The following is a 24,947-nucleotide window of genomic DNA, read 5'->3' as shown; positions in this document are numbered from 1 at the left end:
CTCAGAATCTATAGCTGGGTCATATGGAAGTTCTCTTTTCAGCTTTTTTTTAAGTAAACTCCACAGTGATTTCAGTAAGGATTGTGTCAGTTTGCACTCCCACCAACATTTTCTTTCCCCATATTTTCCTCTTAAAATTTTAAAAACTAAGCTTTATTATAAAGAACTTATAAATAAGTAAAAATAAGATAAATCCAAATTAATGAGACTCTAAGCTTATAAACTTAATAAATATAAATTGTATATAATACAGTTAGATTTGATACTCAAAGAGAAGCTGTTGAGAGTCACGTTGAATGTTCCACTTTAAATATCACTTATACTACACTCAATTTTCCATCATCAATACCAAATTCCATGACAAATTTTTAACTAGGAAAACAGTAGTCTTATATTCTCTTTGAACACTCTCATCCTCCTTTCTCACCCCCTTGTATTTGGATTTTTTTTCTCTTTGCCCCACACTTCAAACATTTGTTGTCATTTGATGTCTTTTTTCCTTTGTTTGTTTGTTTTTTTTTTTTTTGAGATAGTGTTTCTCTGTGCAACTGTTCTAGCATCATTTGTTTTCTTGACAATAGCCATTCTGACTTGGGGTAAGATGAACTCTCTAATTAGTTTTATTTGTATTTTCCTGACAGCTAATGATGTTGAATATTTAAAACATTAAAAATGCACACAAGGCATTGTTTTCCTCATAGATACTAGGTACATATTGTCTGAGAGCATGTAGTTGACAAAGATTTTCTTCCATTTTGTATGTTGTATATTCACATGATTAATGGTTTCCTTTGTTTGGTAAAAGCCTTTTAATTTCATGAAGTCCCATTTGTTTATCTGACTTACTTTTCTGAGTGAGATGAGTATTATTTAGAAAGTCCTTAGCTATGATTCCATTTCAAAGAGGACTTCCTATCTTTTTCTCTACCACTTTCAGAGTTTTGGATCTTCTATTGAGGTTCTTGATCCATTTGGAAATGGGGTGAATGCACGTGTGTGTGTGTGCGCGTGTGTGCGTGCGTGTGTGTGTGTGTGTGTGTGTGTGTGTGTGTGTGTGCTAGGAGAGATTAAGATATAAATAAATTCTTCTACACATAGTAATCCAATTTTCAAAGCACCATTTACTAAAGATTTTGTCTTTAGTCCAATGAATATGTTTGACGTTTTGTCAAAAAATCAGTTGCCTACAGTTATCAGAACTTACATCTTGGTTTTCTGTTCGATTAATCTACATGTCTGTTTTGTATCAGTGCAGTGCTGTTTTTATTACTATATTGCTGTAGTATAGCTTGAAACAGGGTATCTTTTGGAAAATTGGTTGGATTATCTGTGCTTTCATAGGAATTTGTAACTGAACTTGTTCTTTGGGAATTTTATACCTTGTATAAATTACATGCTGATTATTGAAACCCTTCACCCTTTCTAATCACCCTGTCTGTACTAATTCGTTCCCTAAATTTCTCTTTGAAAACTTTATGTCTCTTTATTTATGATCCATTTAGTTTAATCATGATGAGGATCATCTGTGGGGCTGTGGGTTTTGTACTACCATTTGAAACCTAGTAGGTACAACAGTGGGACACAACTGAAGACAATGACTTCTTATCACCCAGAATTCTTCAGTATCCAGGACTTCAGCAGGGAGCAGTAAGTAGTGTCTCATGAGTGCCTTCCCCACCCATCATACATCACTGATGGGCCTGTCTTGTGCAAGCCCATTGCAAGCAGCCTCACTTGCTTTGAGATCATGCTGCAATTGCTCTGTCATGCCCACAGGTCAGCATTTTCCAGCTCTTCTATTTCTCTTTCCACATTCTATGTTCTTCTCACTCCCACTTCTGCAAAGGTCTCTAAGCCTTAAAGGGAAATGCATACCTTTCCATTTAGGAGTGAGCATCCTCCTAAAATTCTGTACAAATTTTAAATTTGTTCTTATTTTTGTGTATAGTGACACTAAATTCATGGTTGGGATTATGTTAAATCTGGACATTGCAATTGGTAGGAGGGCCATTTACATATCACCAATCTTCTAGTCTGTGACCCTGGGAACATTTTCCATGGCCTACTGTCTACATCAGTTTCTGTCTTCATTGTGATGAAGTTCCCCTTAAAGAGGACTTTGAATATTTGGTACATTAATTACTTTTCTATTGATGTGATAAAACATCATTAACTAGACCACTTATTGAAGAAAAGGTTTGTTTGGAACTTATTGTTCTACAGAGGTGAGAGTTCATCATCACTATGGCAGGAAGCATGGCACCAGAAGGAAAAGCATGGCAGTCCAGTAACACCTGAGATCCCACATTTCAATCCACAAAAAGGAAGCATAAAACATTTGTAATGGTGCTACTCTGTTGAAAACTTAAATCCTACCTAGTGACATATTTCCTACTGCAAATTCACAACTCCTAATCCTCCCAAAACATCAAGCAACAGGGAAACAAATACTCAAACACCTGAAAATTATAGGGGACATACTTTTCAAGGCATCACCCTTGATTATATATATCCTAATGTATTTTCTTGAGGCAATAGTGAACAGACTTATTCCTATGGTTTAGTTCTCAGTTTATTTGTCTTTGGTACATAGTAAAGCTGTTGATGTTTGTATGATAATTTTATACCCAGTCACTTGTATAAAAGCCTTTATGTGATCTAAGTGTTTCCTGGTAAACTCTCTCAGCTCTCTTATTGATAGAATTGTGTGATCTGAATATAAAGGTACTTTGACTTCTTTTCTTATTTGTATCCCTTTTGTTTGTTCTTTTTGTCTTTTTCTTCTAACATAGCCTTTGGTACTACATTGAAAAAGAGTGGAAGAAGTATATATCCTTGTGCTCTTCCAGCTTTTACTGGAAATGCAATGGATTCCCCCCTACTTAGTGGAATATTAACTATATTTCCTAACATAAGGCAAATATTATATTGAAATACATTTCTTCTATTCAAAATTCTTCAGGACTTTAGTCTTGAAGATTATGAACTTTATAAAAAAAAACCTTTTCTGTGTCTACACAGATTCCAATGTGTTTCCTGTTATTGAGTCCATTTATGCTATTTAATTTATATTTATTGATATTTGTACTTGATTATGATGAATGGTTACTTAAATATACATACATACATATACACACACATGCACATATATATGCACACACACAATTGTGTGGTACAATTGAAATCAAGTGTGCAGGTGGAGAGTAGAGGCCAACTTACAGGAATGTGTTTTTTTCTTTTCATCATGTGGATTTAGGTCATCAGGTTTGGCAGCAAATAACCTTACCTGTTGAGCCATTTAACTGATATTTGATATATTCTCAGTTTTGGTTAGAAAGTATCTTGCTGAGAAGTTTTACATCTATGTTCATGATGGATTTTTTGTTGAATATTTGTCTGCTTTTTGTATCAAGATGATACTTTATAAAAGTACTTTGATGTTGTGCCATCTTTTCCTGCATTTATGGAACAGTTCAACAAGCTTTTGTCAAGTTTTCTGAGGGTCTGAGAAAATTCATCTGGACCTGATGGTTTTTTTTTTTTTAAATTTAGAGATTGTTTTAAGTACTTCTGCAAACTCATCGCTTGTTTCAGGCCCGAGTAGTTGTATAACATAATTTTTCATTGATTCTTTGGGAGTTTACCATCATTTACCCCAATCCCACTCATTTCCCTGGTCTTCCAAACCTTCCCTCCACCATTGTAACTTCCCCCTAAGAGAAAATAAAAAAAATAAGAATTTTTTTTTTAAAAGTTGAGTATTGTTCTTTACTGAATACGATATCAAAAAAGGGAAAGATCTCCCATATTCATGGATCTGTAGGATAAACATAGTAAAAATGATCATCTTACCATAAGCAAGCTACAAATTCAACATAATTCCCATAGAAATTCTAACACAAATGTTTATAAAACTTGAAAGAACAATACTCAGTTTCATATGGAAAAACAAAAAGTCCAGGATAGCTAAAACAATCCTGTACAATAAAAAGAATGCCCAGAGAAATAACCATCCCTGAGTTCAAGCTCTACTACAGAGCTATAGTTCTGAAAAGTATTGGCTTAAAAATAGAAAGGTGGAACAGAGTAATTGAACCAAAGACCAAGCCATAAATCTACATACTGATGGACACTCACTCTTCAACAAAGAAGCCAAAATTATACAAAGGAAAACAGAAAGCATCTTCAAAAATTGGTGCTGGTCTAACTGGATGTCGGCACATAGAAGAATGCAAACTGATCCATAGCTATCATCCCACACAAAACTTAATACCAGGTGGATCATAGACCTTGAAATAAATTAAGATATACTGTATTTGATAAAAGGAAAAATGGGGAACAGCCTTTAATGCATTAGCACAGGAGAAAACTCTTCCTAAACAGAACACTGATAGCACAGACATTAAGATTAACAACTAATAAACTGCATCTTTGCTTTATAAAAAATCTTCTGTAAAGCAAAGGACAGCATCAATATGGACAAATTTGCAGCCCCATCGATTGGAAAAAAGTTCAACAACTCCACATTTGACTTAGAGTTAATATTCAAATTATATAAAGAACTCAAAAAACTAGACACCAACAAACTAAATAACCCAAATTAAAAATGGATTTAAATAGAGAAATTTCCACAGAGAAAACAAAAATGCCTAAGAAATACTTAACAAAATGGGGGTTGGAGATTTAGCTCAGTGGTAGAGCACTTGCCTAGCAAGCACAAGGCCCTGGGTTTGGTCCTCAGCTCTGAAAAAAAAAAGACAAAATAACAAAATGTTCATCATCCTCAGTCATTAGGGAAATGCAAATTAAAATGACTCTCAGATTCTACCTTAATCAGTCAGAATGGCTAAGAAAAAAAAACACAAGTAACAGCTCATTCTGGAGAGGAGGCAGTGTGAGAGGAACACTTCTCCACTGCTGGTGGGAGAGCAAACTTGTACAGCCACTTTGGAAACCAATGTGGAGGTTTCTCAGAAAACTGGGAATCAACCTACCCCAAGACCAAACTATACCACTCTTGGGCAAATAACAAGAATGTTCAATCAGACAATATGGATATTTGCTCAACTATGTTCATAGCAACTTTATTTGTAGTAGACAGAACCTGGAAACCTAGACGTCTCTCAACCAAGGAATGGATAAAGAAAATGTGGAACAATACTCAGCTGCTTAAAACAAGGACACTAGGTAATTTGAAAACAAATGGATGGAACTAGAAAAAAAATCAGCCTGAGTGAGGCAACCCAAACAGAGAAAGACAATCATGGTATGTACTCACTCATATGTGGATATTAGCTGTAAAATAAAGAATAATAGTGTTATGATCCACAGACCCAGAGAGACTAGGGAACAAGGAGGATTCATGGGGGGAGTGACACCCAGACATCCCTGTGAAAGGGAAATAGAAGAGATTTTGTGAGTGAACTGAGGGCAGTTGGGCATGGGAACGTGAGCAATCAGGTTGAGAGAGGGGATGAAGGGGGAGAGTTCTGAAAGAGACTCCTGGAAAGGGGTACATTTCAGGGTCAGATAAAAACTTGGCAAAAGGCATTGCCAAGAATCTCCAAAGAAGACTCCACCTTAGACTCCTAGCAATAGCAGATATGTAGTCTGAACTGTCCATCTCTTGTGATCAGATTGGTGCTAGCTCAATTGTCATCAGAGAGACTTCATCCAGCAACTGATAGAAATAAATGCAGATCCACAAGCAAATATTAGGTAGAGTTCAGAGAATCCTGCAGAAGAGGGGGAGAAAGAATTGTGGGAGCCACAAGGGTCAAGGACACTCACAGAGTCAACCTGGGATCATAGGGACTCACAGAGTCTGAAATGCCAACCAGGGTGCCTACGTGGTACTGGTCTAGGCCCTCTGTACATGTGTTATAACTTTGTAGATTGGTGCTCTTATAGGACTCCAAACAGTGGGAACACTGGCTATATCCAATTCTCTTACTGGCTTTTCAGACCCTACTCCACATACTGGGTCACCTTGCCCAGTTTTAATACATGGGGAAGTATTTAGTCTTACTGCAACTTGATATGCGATGGTTTGTTGATACTCATGGGAGACCTGCCCTTTCCTAAACAGAAATGGATGAAGAGTGGTTTGGAGGGTGGGAATAGAGGGGAGTTCGACTAGGGGAGATAATGGGAGAAGAGGTTAGAGCAGAAAATCGTGGCTGGAAAGTAAAATAAATACACAAATACATTTATTTTAAAAAGAAAAAGAAAAACAAACCGAAAATCAAACCATCTTGCCGATCCCTCTGGGCAATGACATGCTCCTCTGTCGGTGGCAGTCTTCTCTCATAACAGTCAAAACTGTTGTGTCCCCTATTCCAACATACTTGTACCACTTTGTTACTCCATCTTTTCCACCTCTCCATCACCTACTTGTTCATCATAATGGCATCAGGAACTGAGATTTGTCATGTAGAGACATGTTTTACTTGCCCAGACAGCTTTACTTGCAAATGTTTATTGCAATGAGCTGTTGGTCTCTGGCTTCTGCTACACCATCAATACTGACTCCCCTAGTCTCTCAGATATCCTACTGTTGCTCAGAGTCATGGAGATCCTGTGGCTATGCTTCTGCAGGACTGGCCCTTTCCACTTTCTCCACCTGATCATAGATAGGGTAAATATGGGGGTGAACCAACTCAAAGCCCTAAATCTGGGCCTGGGTGGTTGCTGAGTTATTCAGCACTGGTCTTTTCTATGCTGTCCTCCACCCCAGAGGTGGGGGCAGGGCCAGTCCTGACTATTTTTAACGTTCATATTATCTTACGTGTAGAAGTATTTTTCTTGTATGTCTGTGTTTGTTACATATGTGTCTGGTGACCATAGAGGCTGGGAGAAGGCATTGTGAGTTATCATGTGGGTAGTAGAAACTGAGTCCTTATTCTATAAAAGAACAGTGAATGCTTTTAACTGCTCAGCCTTCTCCCCATTCCTACTTGTTTACTTGTTCAAAATATCATCTTAGCTTAATTTTGGTAGTTTTTAATCTATGCAGAAATTCATCCATATGTTTTAGATTTTCCAGGTTGGTGGAATGTTCTTAAGGTAAACTCTAATAATTTTCTGAATTTCACTGGAGCTTGTCATAATGACTCCATTTTCAAGTCTTACTGTATGAACTTTGGCATTCATTCTTCCTTTGGTTAGTTTATCTAAAGTTTGTCAATATTGTTTATATTGTGAAAGAACCAAATCTACTTCATGACTCTGTGGTTTGTTTTGTTGTTGAGCTGTTTTCCTTTCACTAATTTCATTAACGTCAGTGCTTTCTTTCCAGCTAATGATTTTGGTGTTTGATTTGTTACTTTTCTACAGCCCTAAGGTGAATAATTAACTAAATAATTGGACATCTCTTTAATTTCTTAGTTTAGGAACATTGACCTTTAAACATCTCTCTTAGGACTGTCTACATTGTGTCTCACAGATTAAAGTACAAAGGTTTTAATTTCCATTTTATTACAGGAGACTTTCTACTCTAGATTTCTTCAAGAAATCATTCATAATTGTGTTGTGAGTTGTTTGATGTCCATGAGTTTGTTTACCTTCTGGAATTTCTCCTGTTTGTATGTAGTTATCTCATTGTTGTCAGGTAGAATATAAGGAAATATTTCAGTTTCCTCATATTTGCTCAGATATTCTTTTTGTCCTGATATACGATCTATTTTAGAGAAAGTTCCATGGACTGCTGAGAACAAGAAGTACTCTGCAGTGTTTGGATAAAATATTCTATAGATATCTTTTAAGGCAATTTTATCTGTGATTTATTTCTGTCTACTCTCTAATGGGATGAAGGGTTAATTGTTGCGAGTGAAACTACTATGACACCTAGTGATAGTCTGTGACTGTACATCTAATAGTATTTTCTGTATAGAACTGGATGCACGTGTGTGTGGAATTGTACAGTTCTCTCCATGAACTGTTTCCTTAATTAGTAGGAAGTAATATCATTTTTTCACTAGATTTACTTTCAAGTCTATTTTGTCATATTAGATCAGCAACACTTGTTTGTTTTCTAGCTCCATTTGCCCTGAACACCTTTCTTCATCACCTCTTTGTAAGGTTATATCTCTCTTTTATGACAGAGTACAACAAATATATACTTCCTACTTTTTTATTCCAATCTCCTAGCCTGTGTTTTTTAATTGGGAATTGACATTAATATTCAGTTACTAGTGAAAGGTCCCTATTGATTACTGTCATTTTGATGATTTTGTCAAGGGACTCAAGCTGTTTCCTTGTTTAACTGTTGTTCTAGTTTGCTTTATAATTACTATGACAAAGTGCTCTTGTCAGAAACAATATAGGGAAAGAAAGTGTTTATCTGGCTTCCACTTTCAGGTCACAGTCTATCTATGGAAAGTGTCAGGGCAGTATCTCCAGAAAGAACTGAAGCAGAAACTATTTTACTAGTTTGTTTGCTAACTCATTCAGTGTTTCAGGCTAGGTTAGATTCTTTATACATCCCAGGACCAGCTGTGTATGCTGTGGGCCCTAACACATCAATCATCAATGAAGACAACAACTCAAACCCCTGGCCACAGGACAATCTGATAGGGACAATAGCTTAACTGAGACTTTCTCAGATAATTCTAGGTTGTGTCAATTTGACTGGTATTACTGGAGTTATCTCTAGTCCCGCCCAGGCCCTCAGCCACTTAGACCCACATAAATATGCAGATGCTTATATTATTTAAACTGTTTGGTCTAATGGCTTAGGCTTCTTGCTATCCAGTTCTTATATCTTGAATTAACCCATTTCTGTTAATCTATAAGTTGCCATGTGGCTTGTGGCTTACCGATACTTTACATCTTGCTTCTCATGGTGGAAGTGGCTGGAGACTCCTTTTTTAGCCTTCCTGTTCCCAGAATTCTCTTCTCTGCTTATCCTGCCTATACTGTACTTCTTGCCTGGCTACTGGCCAATCAGCATTTTATTTATCAGTCAATCAGAGCAACACATGTACAACATCCCAGCACTTCCCCTTTTCTTTTTTTCAAAAGGGAATGATTTAACTTTAACATAGTAAAATTACATATAACGGAACAATTATCAAGCAAGAATTACAGTTACAATATCTAGTCTATTTATAATATACAGTCTATTTGTATTTGGCAAAATTAAAGAAGATATTCTATGATATATTTGTGAATCTAAGGTTTCATATCTAACTTATCTTTTATCCTGACTAAGGATTTTATATCTAGTCTTCAACTATACCAAAGACCTCAGAAGGATATAATATTAACTGAGAAACAGGAGAAGGACACAAGCAACTTTCAGGAGTCTTGTGAGAGTATACAGAGACAGCTGGAAGCCTGGACAGTCATGTAAATTTAGAGCATCTGTCTTCAGCCCACAGGCCTAGAGACTCTCCGTCACTTCTCTCTGTGTCCTGTAGAATGTCTGGCAGTTTCCTCTGTGAAGTAGGTACCTTAAGGACCATTTTGCCAAGCAAAGTTCAGTGGTCACATTCCTAATGGTCCTGCATGTCCAGTTGATACATTTTTTCAAGTAGTCCAGGGAAGAACAGTTTCTTGCCCAAATGGCTATTTTTGCCAAGAAGAAGATAAACTCCATATGGAGTGTCTTCAATGCCCATCCTCCTCTCTGAAGTAAATCCAGTGTTGCCAGGAGCAGACATATCTGACTGTCCAGAAAGGTTAAATTTGTAAAACATTTTAAATGTCATATTCTGTAGGTCTTTGAAGTGTTTGAAAATTACCTATCTATCTGAAATATATCTATGTATACCTAGAAAACTTAGCTAACATGGCTATACTTTTGAATATCACAGAAAACTAATTATTAATCTGTATTTCTTGATTATCCACTACAATTTAAATGAGTTACATAAACATAATACCTCCCACAAGAGTAGAAATACATAAACAGTGTAGCAAAAATAAGTTTAAACATGTATCAATAAACCAAAATTCATAGCAATGTAAAACATTTCTAAACAAGTTGTTGTTCTTTAAAAGTAGGTTCATTAATCTACCCTTTCATCTTATCATTATCTATATTATCCTCTTTTTCTTTAGAAAGAGATTGCATTTATAATCAACCTGCTTTATATAAAATATTGTTTTTTGTCTGTCCCACACCAGAGGGTTCTAATATGGGACAGAATAATCTCTCAGCATTTTTTTAGAAATATGCTTGGGTTTAGAGAAGGAGTGAGCCAATTCCATCTCCAAAGCCAGCCTGGTATATTTGGGAATTTGTGCATAGCTTCTCATACTACTTCCTGCTGAGTGAGAGTGCTATATTTCTTATCAGAACATAAAGAAAATTTTAAGATTATGGAGTAGTCCATGAGGCTGTATTGTGTGAGCCAGTTGCCTTGACACCATTCTGAATGTTGGATCATCTGGGCCATGGTGTCATCAGAGACGTTTCAGGGGGTCTTGGCTTGTTAAACCTGATGTATCTTAATCTGGAACAAATCCATAACCCCTTGATTTCTGTGGAAACAAAAGCAGAGCTTCCTTTCCAAAGCAACATATCCTTAGATCAAAATTTTGAAGTCAAGATACCTTTAATATATATAAATGCTTAATTTAGCAGTCTTTACAATCAAATGTCTTTCTGCAGTTAAAAATCCCAAAGAAGACACAATCTAGATTCTCTGTGTGATATCCATCTTAATGTGGCTTATTTTTTATATTACTTTTATTTTCTCTTAAAGACTTTATTTTCAAAACTATTTCTTTTTATAGCTGTATATATTCCTTTTTGTCTCTCTTCCAAGTCTACATATACTTTCATACCTACTGTAAACTGTCCAATCTGAATCTCTCTTATTGTGAATCTCTTGCTTTAAACTAAATCATTACTAAGACTGAAAGGGCAGCTGTGGCTGCTGGCTCCACTTTCCTCAGATTTCCAATTTGGTGGAACTATGTTTACCTCCAGCTTCTGAGGAACTATGTTAACTGCCTGACTCTGGGAGGCAGTGGGTCTATGCCTCTATCAAAGCAGCATATAACCCAGAAACCTCTCTCTCTCTCTCTCTCTCTCTCTCTCTCTCTCTCTCTCTCTCTCTCTCTCTCTCTCTCTCTCTCTGTGTGTGTGTGTGTGTGTGTGTGTGTGTGTGCGTGTGTGTGTGTGTGTTTGTGTGTGTGTGTACTAGCAAAGACCAAATCCCCCATGGAGCATAGTACACAGCTTGGAGACACCTCTGTGTAATGTGGCATAGGTCAAGCTTGCTCGCCACAAACCCGCCATAGAGTAGCGCAAGCAAGCAGGCTGTGGCTAATTTGAGAGAGACAATCAGGAAGCTGTTTTTAGGTTTGTTTAGAATTGCTTATTAAATATTCTCAGGTTTCAGGTGGAAACTCAAGCTGTTGTGTGCCATTTGTTGCTGGAATTGTCTCTAGTCCTGCCTGGACCTGCAGCCTATTAGACACAAATAAACACACAAACACTATATTATTTAAACTTTTTGGCCAATGGCTCAGGCTTCTTGTTATCCAGTTGTTATATCTTAAATTAACCCATTTTTATTAATCTATAAGTTGCCATGTGGCTCATGGCTTACTGGTACTTTACTGGTACTGTCCCATATTAGAGACTGGTAAAGCAATCTTGTGTGTATTGCAGTCTTATGGACATATCTGTTTTTCACTTCAGTCTGAAGGGCTCCCATAAATATATTTTGTAAAGCTGTGTGGATGGGCATAAATACATTTTGCATAATTTTTGCATGTAAAATTTTATTTCTCCTTGAGTTATGACAAGCAGCTTGGATGAGTACGGTAGTTGTCATTGGTTGTCTTTTATAACTTGAAGTATAGCTTTCCAGTCCCTCCTGCATTTTAAAGTCTGAGTTAAAAAATCTGTTATTCTGACAGACTTTCCCTTACATTTGACTTGGTGTTTCTCTCTTGTGAATTTCAATGTACTTCCTTTATCTAATTATAATATTATGAGGGGAGGTTCTTTTCTGGTCTTGTCTATGTGGTGTTTGAAATTTTGCCTGCATCTCAATTGGCATCTGTTCTAACAAAAAGCATTTTAGAGAGAAAAGAATTTGTGTTGCTTACAACTCAGGTTAGTTTATGATTGATGAGAAGGTCAGCAGGAAGTTACAGTCCTCTGTCCACAGTCAAGAGCAGAGAGACAATAAAGATGTTTACCCATGCTTCCTTGCTCACAGCTAGCCTTCTCTTTCCTTATGCTTTTCTGCGCCCCTCCAGTAGGGAACGATGCTTCCCACAATGTGTTTCATCCTTCTACATTATCCATGTACTATCTGCACAACCTTTGAAAGACATGCCCACAGGCCAATGTAATCTAGACTATTCCTCAGGAACCTTCTCTTCCAAGGTGGTTGTAGGTTGTGTAAAGTTAACACTAAAAGCTACTAAACACCACCACTCTATTCCTAACTATAGGAAATGATATTAAATATATTTTCTATACCTATAAACTTTAGATTTCCTCTTTTCATAGAGTGAGGGGTATCTTGGAATTCCTACTCCTATCTTCTTATTATATTCTTTATTCTATATATTCTATATTCTTTTTTTTTTTTTTTTTTTTTTTTTTTTTTTTGGTTTTTGGTTTTTCGAGACAGGGTTTCTCTGTGTAGCTTTGTGCCTTTCCTGGAACTCACTTGGTAGCCCAGGCTGGCCTTGAACTCACAGAGATCCGCCTGGCTCTGCCTCCCAAGTGCTGGGATTAAAGGCGTGCGCCACCACCGCCCGGCTATATATTCTATATTCTTATTATTAACTTTGTTCTTATTGGCTTTTCCCAAGTCCTGCAACTTGCCTTCACACTGTGATTTTTTTCCTTTAAAAATATCTCATTTATTGTAATCTGGTGTGTGAGTGTGTGTGTGTGTGTGTGTGTGTGTGTGTGTGTGTGTGTGTGTGTGATTGTCTGTGTGGGTACACACATCTCACAAAACATTGGTAAGAACCTGAGAACAACTTTGTGGAGTCAGTTGTCTACTTCTGATTTATGTGGGTTACAGAGATAGTTTGGTCTTCAGGTTTATATGATAAGCACTTTTTTACCCATTATTATTTCAAAATGACACCATTCTCTTTTGTATCTCTATTTACTTCATTTACTATTTAGTAATTGTGTAGATCACTTGTGCTAATTTCTACTCTTCCTTGTGCAATAAAGTTGTTTTCATAACTTACTTTTGAAAATTATGTCATTAGGCACTGGAGAGATGCTTTGGTGCTCAAAAGAACTTGGTGCTTTTTAGGGGAGGGGAGTTTGTTCCCCAGTACACACATCAAATGGCTCACAATCTTCCATAACTCCAACTTCAGGGAAACTGACACTCCGCCATCTCTGCACACACAAACACACAGACTCACACTCATATGAAAACACACAAACATATACAAAAAGAAAAAATAAAATAAATCTTTGAAAAATTATTTCATTAACTACAAGTTTCTAGGGCCTTGTATATTCTCTGAATGTTCATTTATAATATTCTCTCTTTCTCTCTCTCTCTCTCTCTTTCTCTCTCTCTCTCTCTCTCTCTCTCTCTCTCTCTCTCTCTCTCCCTTTTCTACTCCCTGTCCTCTTTCTCCACCTCTTTCTCTCTACTTGATGACTTATTTCCTTCGATTCAATTAATTGTGATTATTAATGTTGTCATACAACCTTGATTCATTCGTTTGGTTTCACTCAACTGGTTGTTGTATTGATGAGAATCATTCTTCCCAATGTCATACAAAATGACATTCTTCCCAACTCTGTCTTTGAATCTTTCTGTTTTTCTAGGACCAAGAGACAGGTACTTACTTATGTGCTAATTGAAAATTACTCCCCACTAACACTCAGATCTTGTGGTTGTTTGTTGTTGGATAGGTCCATTAGGTCTCATCACTTGATACACATCAGTTAAAAGGTAACAAAATAATAAATATCCAGGCTGATTACTATTGTGCAAACCTGCAATCACAATATTCATGGGACAGATTCAAATGAATCAATAGTTCAAGAGCACGCTTGTCTACATATCAAGATGGAGGCAGCCTTGTTGAGATATTGTAACTCCAAATAAACACATATCTTTTAAAATGACTTTCTAGGCAGAACCACTGTTAATTATCAGCTACATATATGCCATTAGCTTATGCTTAGTGCCATCCCTAAAATGCTTTTGCCTTTTTGTTTGTTTTCAGACAGGATCTGTTGTATCCCAGGTTGACCACAAATTTTCTATGTAATAGAAAAAGACATTGAACCTCTGGTCTTCTCTTGTCTTGACCTCCAGAGTTTTAGTCTTGCAGATGTATGCCACATTTGGCTTGGCTTTTAGGTTTTCTTTGGATGTGCATAGGTATGTGTGTTTACGCTGGTGTGGTTACAAATGTATAAATGTGGCTATTCTTGTGCCAAAGCTTGAGTGTGGAAGACAAACAACAACATCAGGTGTTGAGCCGTAATTTCTACCTTGTTTGAGACAGAGTCTCTTTCTTCTTGTTCATCACTGTGTGTGCCAGATTAGCTGGTCCCGGCTGTCATAGAAGGAGCACTAGGGTAACAAATTTACTGCATCACCATTGTTGAATGGTTCCTGAGTATTCAAACTCAGGTCCTCACACATGCAAAGCAAATGTTTTTCATTGAGACATCACCTGAGCCCAGCTTTCAATCTCTTTAAGTGGCTTAATTCTGTCATGTATTGTACAATTTATTTTCCCTCTACTACTTCTCTGCAGATCATTTTCACCCAGCTTTCAATAAAAAATTCTGTCATGTATTGTGCATTTCACTTCCCTCTACTACTTCTCTGTAGATCATTTGACCCCAGCTTTCAATCAAATCTTAGATTCCTTGAATTCATGCATCCTACTGCTCTGACCCTTGCTTAACTCTTAACTTCACTTCTGACTTGATTTAGTTAGGTCTTCAGATAATCATGAAAAATGCAAGTGTGCAATGGCATCTGAGAAATGTAGAGAGAGCTCTAGACCAAGAACAGTTAGGACACTGTGACTGTTGAGAATACATCACAGTAGCCCTGGTAATGTAATTGAAGCTTTGGAGTGAAGGTGGCATGCTATTCCTGGAAGGTCTCTAGTAGTCTGTGTTTAGGAGGCTAGGGTATTGAGGAGTCACTATTGAGAAGTGGTGGAACCTTAGAGGTAGATGCCAGGATGAGGGGATCTTCCTCCAAAAGTGGTAAGATAGACCTTTAGACATGATGGTAATATAAAGTCTAAGCATGGCCATGCAAAGACCCCTCTGGCTTACTGTATTGATATGATTGCTTTTCTCAAAATATGTCTCCATTATTGTAGCCCACCAGGAGGATGTTTCTATGAGGCATCAGGGGTAAAGCTGTGAGATGATAAGTTTACTAATGAACTTGATTTAATCAGGTCACTATCTGTGTTATGTGTTAAATGTCACGTTGTATACTGGAAACACAGTTTGATTTTTCTTAGTAAAGCTGTGTGCCATTTGCAGAAAAGAGAAGAATATCAGGCAGACCTCATTTCATTCTTTATAATCAACACTTTTCTCTTCCCTTCACATAGTGTTATGTGGATCATGGTTTGAGCACACCCGTGCCTGGCTGTCCATGAGAGAAAGTGACAACTTCCTGCTACTGAGCTACAAAGACATGAAACAGGTAGATTAAATTCTTACCTCAATCACAAGGTTTCTCACAAACTAACCCCATGCAGCACCTCACATTCTTCAGTATACCCATGTCAGTGGTAGGTCAATGAAGAGTCAATAAAAGTGAGATTATGCCCTATGTCTTTTATTGAGCTGAATCTGGAATTTTCTCTCCAGTCTCCTTGTCCATCACCCACAACTTCTTTGTCCTACTCCACCATGGGATAGGGTGGGGTTGCTCACATTTGTACTATAGGGTTTTTGATTTTGTCTATGGAACACATTTGATACACCTGATAACTCAGTGGTCAGTGGGGAATTTGTAAAGCAGCTTCATTCCACTGTTGGGCCCAAATGTATGTCATCTCCCCTTGATGGCAACAAGAGGAACGAAGACAGGAAATCTGTGAATCATGGGAGAGCACAAGTGCTGAAGTCACATGAACAACACTGAGTGCCTGGGTATCTAGGTTATCCTTGTTTGTATGGTAGGATTGAGGTCAACCTTGACTAAAAGAGACATTGATTTACAAGATCATTAATTGAAATAATTTTAAGTTCATTTGTGTATTTTATTTTCATATAGTTAAAAATTTCTCCCTCTACTGATGGACACATAATAATGACACCAAGCATATAAGCACAAATATATTCAAATTTGATTAGCAACTCAAAAGTTTAGGTAGTTTGGAAATTATCAGTGAAAGATAACCATCATTTATATATCACAGATAAAAATATCAATTGTAATTTTTACTGAACAAGAAAAAACATATGCAGTCTGTCAGAGAAAACACTTCTCATCCTTAGATTAGTTCAAAAATTTAGTTAAGAAGGAAAAGAAGAATTAAATTAAATTGAAAGGAAAAGAATCTTATAGCCACTGTGTACCTTTTAGAAGTAGACTCTGGTGATGATGAAGGTTACTGACAGCTGTAAATTTTTTGTTTTCATTTTTATTTCTCTTATAAAAATTTTTATTGTTTAAAAGAATTTTTAAATTTGAATGTATTTTGAATGTATTCTTTCTCTCCCACAATTTCTTCCAAATTTTCTCCTCCTCCTTATCCACACAAGCTTAAATTGTTTCTGAAAAACCAAACAAAATCCAAATAAAACAAAATTCCTCCTGAAAGAAAACAAAATAAAACAATAACCAAAAAACCCACTGAACTGCAACCAAATAAAAGCATACACACACACACACACACACACACACACACACACACACACAACTGTGGAGTCTAGTACATGTTGGTCAACTACTCCTTCACATGAAGACTTTGTCTGCAGTGGTTGATATATCCAGTGTCACTTCATTGGAGACAATGGATTTTCCCTCTACCAGCAGGTATAAATGACAGTTCAGTTGTTAACCTTTACTCTAGTGGGTAGGTTTTCATTCATTTATTTTTAATAAATATAACAAAATAAAGTACAATATGATGAAATAATATTATCTCCTCTAAGTTGGACAAGACAAACCAATAGAAGGAAAACAGCACAAGAGAAGGCACAAGCAGAGACCCACATTATCATACATCCAGGAAGACCACAAAATTACTAATCTGTGGCCCTAACATATAAGCAGAGGATTGATGCAGACTGGTGTGGCACTATGCATGCTGCTCCAGTCTGTGGGTTCATATGAGCTTTTCTTATGTTGATGTGGATGGTCATGTTTTCTTAGTGTCCTCCCTCTTCTCTGGCTCTAACACTCTTCCTTCTCCTGAGAGTTGTCTGAGATTTAAAGTGAGAGATTTGGTAGAGACATACCATTTAGGGCTGATTGTTCAAAAGTATCTCAAACTCTGTGTATTCTCTGTCTGTGGATCTCTATTTTTCTCCTCAACTGCTTTGGGAGAAAACTTCTCCGATGGCGGCTGTACAAAGCACTATTCAGAGCGTAGCAGATCACCATCTGGAGTCATTTTGTCACGAATTTTTCAGACCAGTATTATTTGATTTTACCCTAGGTTCCCAGTCTGTCTAGTCTCTGGTCCACAAAGCAGTGTCAGCTGTGTGTCCCATTTCATAGAGTAGGCCTTAAGTAAAATCAGTTATTTTCATATCAATCCCGTCAATGGTTACTCTCATGAGCTTTGTGGCATCATTGCCCTAGCTTATCTTGTAGGTAGGACTATGTAATAGGAAGTTTCCTGTCCCAACCACCTTGTCCCAAATAACTAACTCAGAGGCTGAATGTGAACTATAAATGCTCGGCTGATAGCTCAGGTTTGTAAGTAGCTAAGTCTTACCTTTAAATCAACCCATTTTTATTAATGTATGTATTGTCAGGTGTCTCATGGCTTTACCTGTCCTCTACCATGTCTTGTTTCCTGATCAGCTGGCTGGCATATCTCCTGAATCTGCTCTCCTTCCAATCATTCTCAATTTGGTTTTACTGCCTAACTTCCTGCCCAGCTACTGGTCTGTCAGCTCTTTATTAATCAATATGAGTAATACATATTCATAGTCTAGAAAGGATTGTTACAGATAATTTTCCCCTATTTGTCTAATTAAAAAGGAAGGTTTTCCCCTTAATAGAGTAAAACTATATACAGCTAAAACAGTTATTAAGTAAGAATTAGAGTAATCGTATCTGATCCATTTACATTTGGCAAAATTAGAGAAAATACTTAATTATCTATCTTATCTTGGTCTGTCTAAAATTTTGTATCTAATTTACTATCTATTATAACTAAGGAAAACTATAATTATAACTAGTCTTCAACTCCATCAAAGAACCCAGAAGAGTAAAAAGTTACCTAATGGCAGGGCATCAGGTTGCCTGGATAGTCATCCAATGCTGGCCTTCAGGCCAAGTATATCTGACAGACTTTTCTGTTAAGCAGGGAATATTGAAGGACTGTCCTACACTATCTTGGCAAAGTTCAGCAGTCCCATTTCTAGCACCCTGCTGGTCAAGTTCAGACAGTAACTGTTAGCAATTGAGGCAATGTCAGTTTCTTTACCTCTGTGGATAGCTTTTGCCATAAAGAAAACAAACTCCATATAGAATTTCTTTGATTCCCATCATCCTCTTTGAAGTAATTGTTGATTACTGTCTCACTGTCAGAAAAGTCTATGTTCTTAAAACATTTTAAATATTCTGTAGGTCTTTGAAGTGTTTGAAGATTGCCTATCTATATGAAATATACCTATGTATACCTATAAGACCTAACACAACTATACATTTGCTATTATAGATGACTATTAATCTATATTTCTTAACTATATATTACATTTTAAAATTAGCAGCATAAACATAATACCTGAAACAAGAGTTGAAATATACATACATTATAACAAAATTAACTTTAAATTTGTATCAATAAACCAAAATCCATATCAATATCAAACACATAAGATTAATGTTTGGTTTTTTTTGGATTAAAGTAGATTCAATAGTCTACCCTTTTATCCTATCATTTCTATACCCCCCTTTATCTTTTTCAGAACAAGATTCTTGAATCTAACCTCTTTCATTTGTCTTTTTTCTGACCATTATGTATAACAACTTGTAGCCAACCCTCCAAATAATGACAATCATAGTGTGTTATTGGGAACATGGGTGTAACTCTCCAGACTATTTGCAGTTGATTTTGACTTCTGGTAATCTTTTGGGGATCCTGAGAAAACTCAGGATTATGGTCAAGTTCTGACTGAAGTATTCTGTGAGGCTGGATCATCTCAGCCAGCAGCCTTGAAGTTGTTCTGATGCAGAACTCAGAGGGAACTGCAACAGACGGTCTCTCAAACATTACATCAGCTGGGTAACCCTTTCCACTGGAGATTTTTCAGGGGGTCTTTCTCATTCAAACCTGATTTTTCTTAACCCTGAATGACTCCAGAGCCTCTCACTTCCTGTGGAAATAAAATCAGAATTTCTTTCCCAAAGTAACATATCTTTTGACTTAAATTTTGAGGTCAAGATAGTTTTAAAATATATAGGTTGGTTTAATGTAGCAACTTTCATAATTAAATGTTTCTTTGCAGTTCTCATTTGTTGATGAGGAGTCAAAAATTTAAAGAGAATACAATAGCATACAGGATACAGACTCTTAGTGTGTTTTCCGTATTTATATGGCTTGTTGTTTAAGGAAATTTCTTTTTTTAAAAAACTATATTTTTTTAATCAATGACCATATATATTCTTTTTTTCTCTCTCCCAAGCCTATACATATTTTTAAACACACTGTGACCTGTTTAGAGGCTCTCTTTAAAATTCTGTCCTTATTAAACATGGATAACAAAAAAAGTGCTATGTAAATTAGATCACAGAATGCTCACACTAGCTCCTCCCCTTCAGTTCCCTGAGAGTCTAGTCTCATGGCAGAGGCGTGTTTACCATCAGCATTGGGAGCCATGTTTACTTCCTGACCTCTAGGAAGTTTCTAGTTCCATGCTGCCACATAGTAGCATGCTGCCAGCTGCTCATAAGCCCCATGTAAGTATTTGGTAGTAGGGCCTCTTAAAAGAGCCACCGCCTATTATTTTTGCTAGCACTAAGCCTGAAAGCCATCTCTTAAAGGAGCCATGCCTGTGCTCACTGCCAGCAAACCAAGACCACTGGCAAATAAGTTGCTATCAGCAATGCTTGACTACATTCTTGTGTGTCTAGGTTCCTTTTTTCAATTATTACTAAGAAAGTTTTATTAAGAAATTTTATATTCATTTTACATACCAACCACAGATACCCCTCTCCTCCTTCCTCTTGCACCCCTGCATTCACCCCCAACCCAACCCACATTCCCCCCTCCTCCAAGGCAAGGTCTTTCCACAGGGAATCAGCTGAGCCTGGTACAGTAAGTTTAGACAGGTCCAAGCCCCTCCTCCCTGCAACAAGGCTGTGCAAGTTGTCCCACCATAGACACTGGGCTCCAAAATGCATGCTCAAGCACCAGGGACAGATCCTGAACCGACTTCCTGGAGGCCCCCTAAACAGTTCAAACTAAACAACAGTCTCACCTATCCAGAGGGCCTAGTTCAGTAACATGGGGGCTCCACAGCTGTTAGTCCACAGTTCATGCATTTCCACTAATTTGGCTGGCCATCTCTGTATGTTTCCCCATCATGATCTTGATGTACCTTGCTCATAGAATCCCTCCTCTCTCGCATCAAATGGACTCCTGGAGCTTGGCCTGGCTCCTGGCTGTGGATCTCTGCATCTGCTTCCATCAGTCACGGGATGAAAGCTCTATGATGACAGTTAGGATAATCACCCATCTGATCACTGAAGTAGGCCAGTTCAGGCACCCTCTCAACTATTGCTAATAGTCTAAAGAGGGGTCATCCTTGTGGATTCCTAGGGACTTCCTTACCACTCTGTTTCTCCCTATTCCCATGATGTTTTCATTTATCATGTTATTTCTTTCATTGCTCTCCCAGTCTGTTCCTGTTCCAGCTCAAACCTGCCATTCCACTATGTTCTCATCCTCCCTTCCTTGCCCTCCATTAGCCCCTCACCCCTAGTTTGCTCATGTAGATATCATCCATTTCTTCTTCTCTGAGTGATCCATGCATCCCTCCTAGAATCCTCCCTGCTGGCTAGCCTCCCTGGAGTTGCCTGTTGCAGTCTAGATATCCTTTGCTTGAAATCTGGTATCCACATATGAGTGAGTACATACCATGTTTGTCCTTCTGAGTCTAGGTTACCTCACTCAGGAGGATATTTTCTAGTTCCATACATTTGCCTGCAAATTTCATGATGTCATTGTTTTTTACTGCTGAGTAGTACTCCAATGTGTGTATGTGCCACATTTTCTTCATCCATTCTTTGTTTGAGGGACACCAGGTTGTTTCTAGGTCTGGCTATTATGAACAATGCTGCTGTGAACATAGTTGTGTCCTTGTAGTATGATTGAGCATTCCTTGAGTATATGCGAAAGAAGGCTATAGCTGGGTCTTAAAGAAGATTGATTCCCAATTTTCTTTGAAACCACCATACTGATTTCCAGAGTGGCTGTACAAGTTTGCACTCCCACCAACAGTGGAGGAGTGTTTGCTTTCCTCCACATCCTCTCCAACATAAGCTGTCATCAGCGTTTTTGATCATGGTATCTCATAGTCATTTTTATTTGCATTTTCCTGATGACTAAAGATGTTGAGCAATTCCTTAAATGTCTTTAGGCCATTTGAGATAAATCTGTTGATAATTCTCTGTTTAGCTCTGTAGCCCATTTTCTAATTGAATTGTTAGGTATTTTGATGTCTAGTTTCTTGAGTTCTTTACATATTTTGGAGATCAGCCCTCTGTCAGATATGGGGTTGGTGAAGAGTTTTCTCAATCAATAGGCTGTCATTTTGTCTTATTGACTGTGTCCTTTGCCCTACAAAAGCTTCTAAGTTTCAGGAGGTCCCATATATTAATTGTTGTTCTCAGTGTCAGTGCTGCTGGTGTTATATTTAGGAAGTGCTCTCCTGTGCTAATACATGCAAGACTTCTTCCTACTTTCCCTTTTATCAAGTTCAGTGTAACTGGATTTATGTTAAGGTCTTTGATCCACTTGGACTTGAGTTTTGTGCGTGGTGACAGATATGGATCTATTTGCAATCTTCTCCATGTTGACATTCAGTTATGCCAGCACCATTTGTTGAAGATGTCTTTTTTCCCCATTGTATGGTTTGGGCTTATTTGTCAACATTCAGGTGTTCATAGTTGTGCCGATTAATGTCAGGGTCTTCAATTAGATTCCATTTGTCCACATGTTGATTTTTATGCTGGTACCAAGCTGTTTTTATTGCTATAGCTCTATAGTAGAGCTTGAGGTCAGGGACTGTGTTGCCTCCAGTAGTTGTTTTATTGTACAGGATTCTTTTAGCTATTCTGAGTTTTTTGTTTTTCCATATGAAGTTGAGTATTGTTCTTTCCAAATCTATGAGGAATTGTGTAGGGATTTTGATGGGGATTGCATTGAATCTGTAGATTGCTTTTGGTAAGATTGCCATTTTTACTATGTTAATCCTGCCTATCCATGAGCATGAGAGGTGTTCCCATTTTCTGACATCTTCACTTTCTTTCTTCAGAGACTTAAAGTTCTTGTCATACATGTCCTTCACTTGCTTAGTTAGAGTTACCCCAAGATATTTTATATTATTTGTGGTTATTGCAAAGGGTGATGCTTCTCTGATTTCTTTATCAGCCCATTTATTATTTGTATATAATAGGAACATTACTGATTTTTTTTGAGTTAACCTTGTATCCTGCCACATTACAGAAGGAGTTTATGGGCTGTAGGAGTTCTCTGGCAGAATTTTTGGGGTCAATTATGTACACATATCATCTTCAAATATTGAAAGTTTGACTTCTCTCTTTCCAATTTCTATCCCTTTTATCTTGTTTTGTTGTCTTAGTGCTCTAGCTAAAACTTCAAGTGCTATGTTGAATAAATATGGGGAGAGTGGACAGCCTTGCCTTGTTCCTGATTTCAGTGGAATCGGTTAGATTTTCTCTCCATTTAATTTGATGTTGGCTGTTGGCTTGCTGTAAATTGCCTTTATGTTGTTTAGGACCTTTATCATGAAGAGTGATGGATTTTGTTGAAGGCTTGTTCAGCATCTAATGAGAGGATCATGAGGTTTTCTTTTTTAAGTTTATTTATATGGTGTATTACATTGACAGATTTGCATATATTGAAATATCCTTGCATCTCTGAAATGAAGCCTACTTGGTTATGGTGGATAATTTTTTCATGTGTTCTTGGATTAGGTTTGCCAATATTTTATTGAGTATTTTTGCATCAATGTGTACAAGGGAGATTGGCCTGTAATTCTCTTTCTTTGTTGCATCTTTGTGTGGTTTGGGTATCAGAGCAACTGTAGCCTCATAAAAAAGAGTTTGTTAATGTTGCTCTGTTTCTGTTGTGTGGAACAATTTGAAGAATATTGGTATTAGCTCTTCTTTGAAAATCTTGTAGAATTCTGTTCTGAAGCCACATGGACCGGGTTTTTTTTCCCCTTTGATTGAGAGACTTTTACTGATTGTTTCTATTTCCTTACAGATTATTGGTCTATTTAAATTGTTTATCTGGTCCTGATTTTATTTTGGTATGTGGTACCTATCCAGAAAATTGTCCATTTCTTTCAGGTGGAGTACAGGTTTTGAAGTATGACCTGACAATTGTCTGGATTTCCTCAATGTCTGTTATTAATGTCTCCGTTTTCATTTCTGATTTTGTTACAATTGTCTGGATTTCCTCAATGTCTGTTCTGTTGTTAATGTCTCCCTTTTCATTTCTGATTTTGTTAATTTGCATTCTCTCTCTCTCTCTCTCTCTCTCTCTCTCTCTCTCTCTCTCTCTCTCTCTCTCTCTTAGTTAATTTGGATAAGGACTTGTCTATCTTGTTGATTTTCTTAAAGAAACAACTTGTTGTTTCATTGTTTCTTTGTATTGTTCTCTTTGTTGATTTCAGCCCTCAATTTGATTATTTCCTGGTATTTTTTTCTCCTGGGTGAGTTTGCTTCGTTTTGTTCTAGAGCTTTCAGGTGTGCCATTTAGTCACTAGTGTGAGATTGCTCCATCTTCTTTATGTGGGCATTCAGTGCTATGAATTTTCCTCTTAGCACTGCTTTCATAGTGTCCCATAAGTTTGGGTATTTTTTACTTTTATTTTCATTGAATTCTAGGAAATCTTTGATTTCTTTGTTTATGTCTTCCTTGACACATTGTTTATTCAGTGGGAATTATTCAATTTCCATGAGATTGTAGAGTTCTGTAATTTTTCTTTTGTTGAATTCTAACTTTAAGCCATCATGGTTGACTTATAAAATACAGGAGATTATTCCAATTTTTTATGTATCTGTTGAGATTTGCTTTGTGACCAACTATCTGGTCAATTTTAGAGAAGGTTCCATGGGGTGCTGAGAAGAAGGTGTATTCTTTTTTGTTAGGGCAGAGTATTCTGTAGATATCTATTAAGTCCATTTGAGTCATAATTTGTTAGGTCCCTTCTTTCTCTGTTAAGTTCCAGTCTGGTATATCTATCCAGTGGTGAGAGTGGGGTGTTGAAATCTCTAACTACTAGTGTGTGGGGTTTGAAGTGCAATTTCAGCTTTAGTAATGTTTGGGGCATAAATTTTCAGAATTAAGACTTAATCTTGATGGATTTTCTCTGTGATAAATATGTAGTGTCTTTCCCGATCCCTTTTGAATGATTTTAATTTGAATTATATTTTGTTAGATATTAGAATAGCTACACCACCTTGCTTCTTAAGTCCATTTGATTGGCAAGTCTCTTCCCAGCCTTTTACTCTGAGGTAGTATCTGGCTTTGAAGTCAAGGTGTGTTTCTTTTATGCAGCAGAAGGAAATACCCTGTTT

General features: G+C 37.1%; 1 protein-coding gene across 1 annotated transcript in view; it reads left to right on the top strand.

Annotated features, from left to right (window-relative positions):
- Positions 1–24,947, top strand: part of LOC131901566 (sulfotransferase 2A1-like) — a 44,591-nt gene that overhangs the window by 7,333 nt on the left and 12,311 nt on the right. The window contains exon 4 of the mRNA XM_059252679.1: positions 15,541–15,635. Coding sequence (XP_059108662.1) covers positions 15,541–15,635 — 95 coding nt within the window. The remainder of the gene's footprint in view (positions 1–15,540; positions 15,636–24,947) is intronic.

This window comes from Peromyscus eremicus, unplaced genomic scaffold (assembly GCF_949786415.1).
Source record: "Peromyscus eremicus unplaced genomic scaffold, PerEre_H2_v1 PerEre#2#unplaced_112, whole genome shotgun sequence".
NCBI classification, from domain to species: Eukaryota; Metazoa; Chordata; class Mammalia; order Rodentia; family Cricetidae; genus Peromyscus; species Peromyscus eremicus.
The sequence above is the reverse complement of the archived record's forward strand: the minus strand, read 5'-3'. Positions and strand labels throughout refer to the sequence as shown.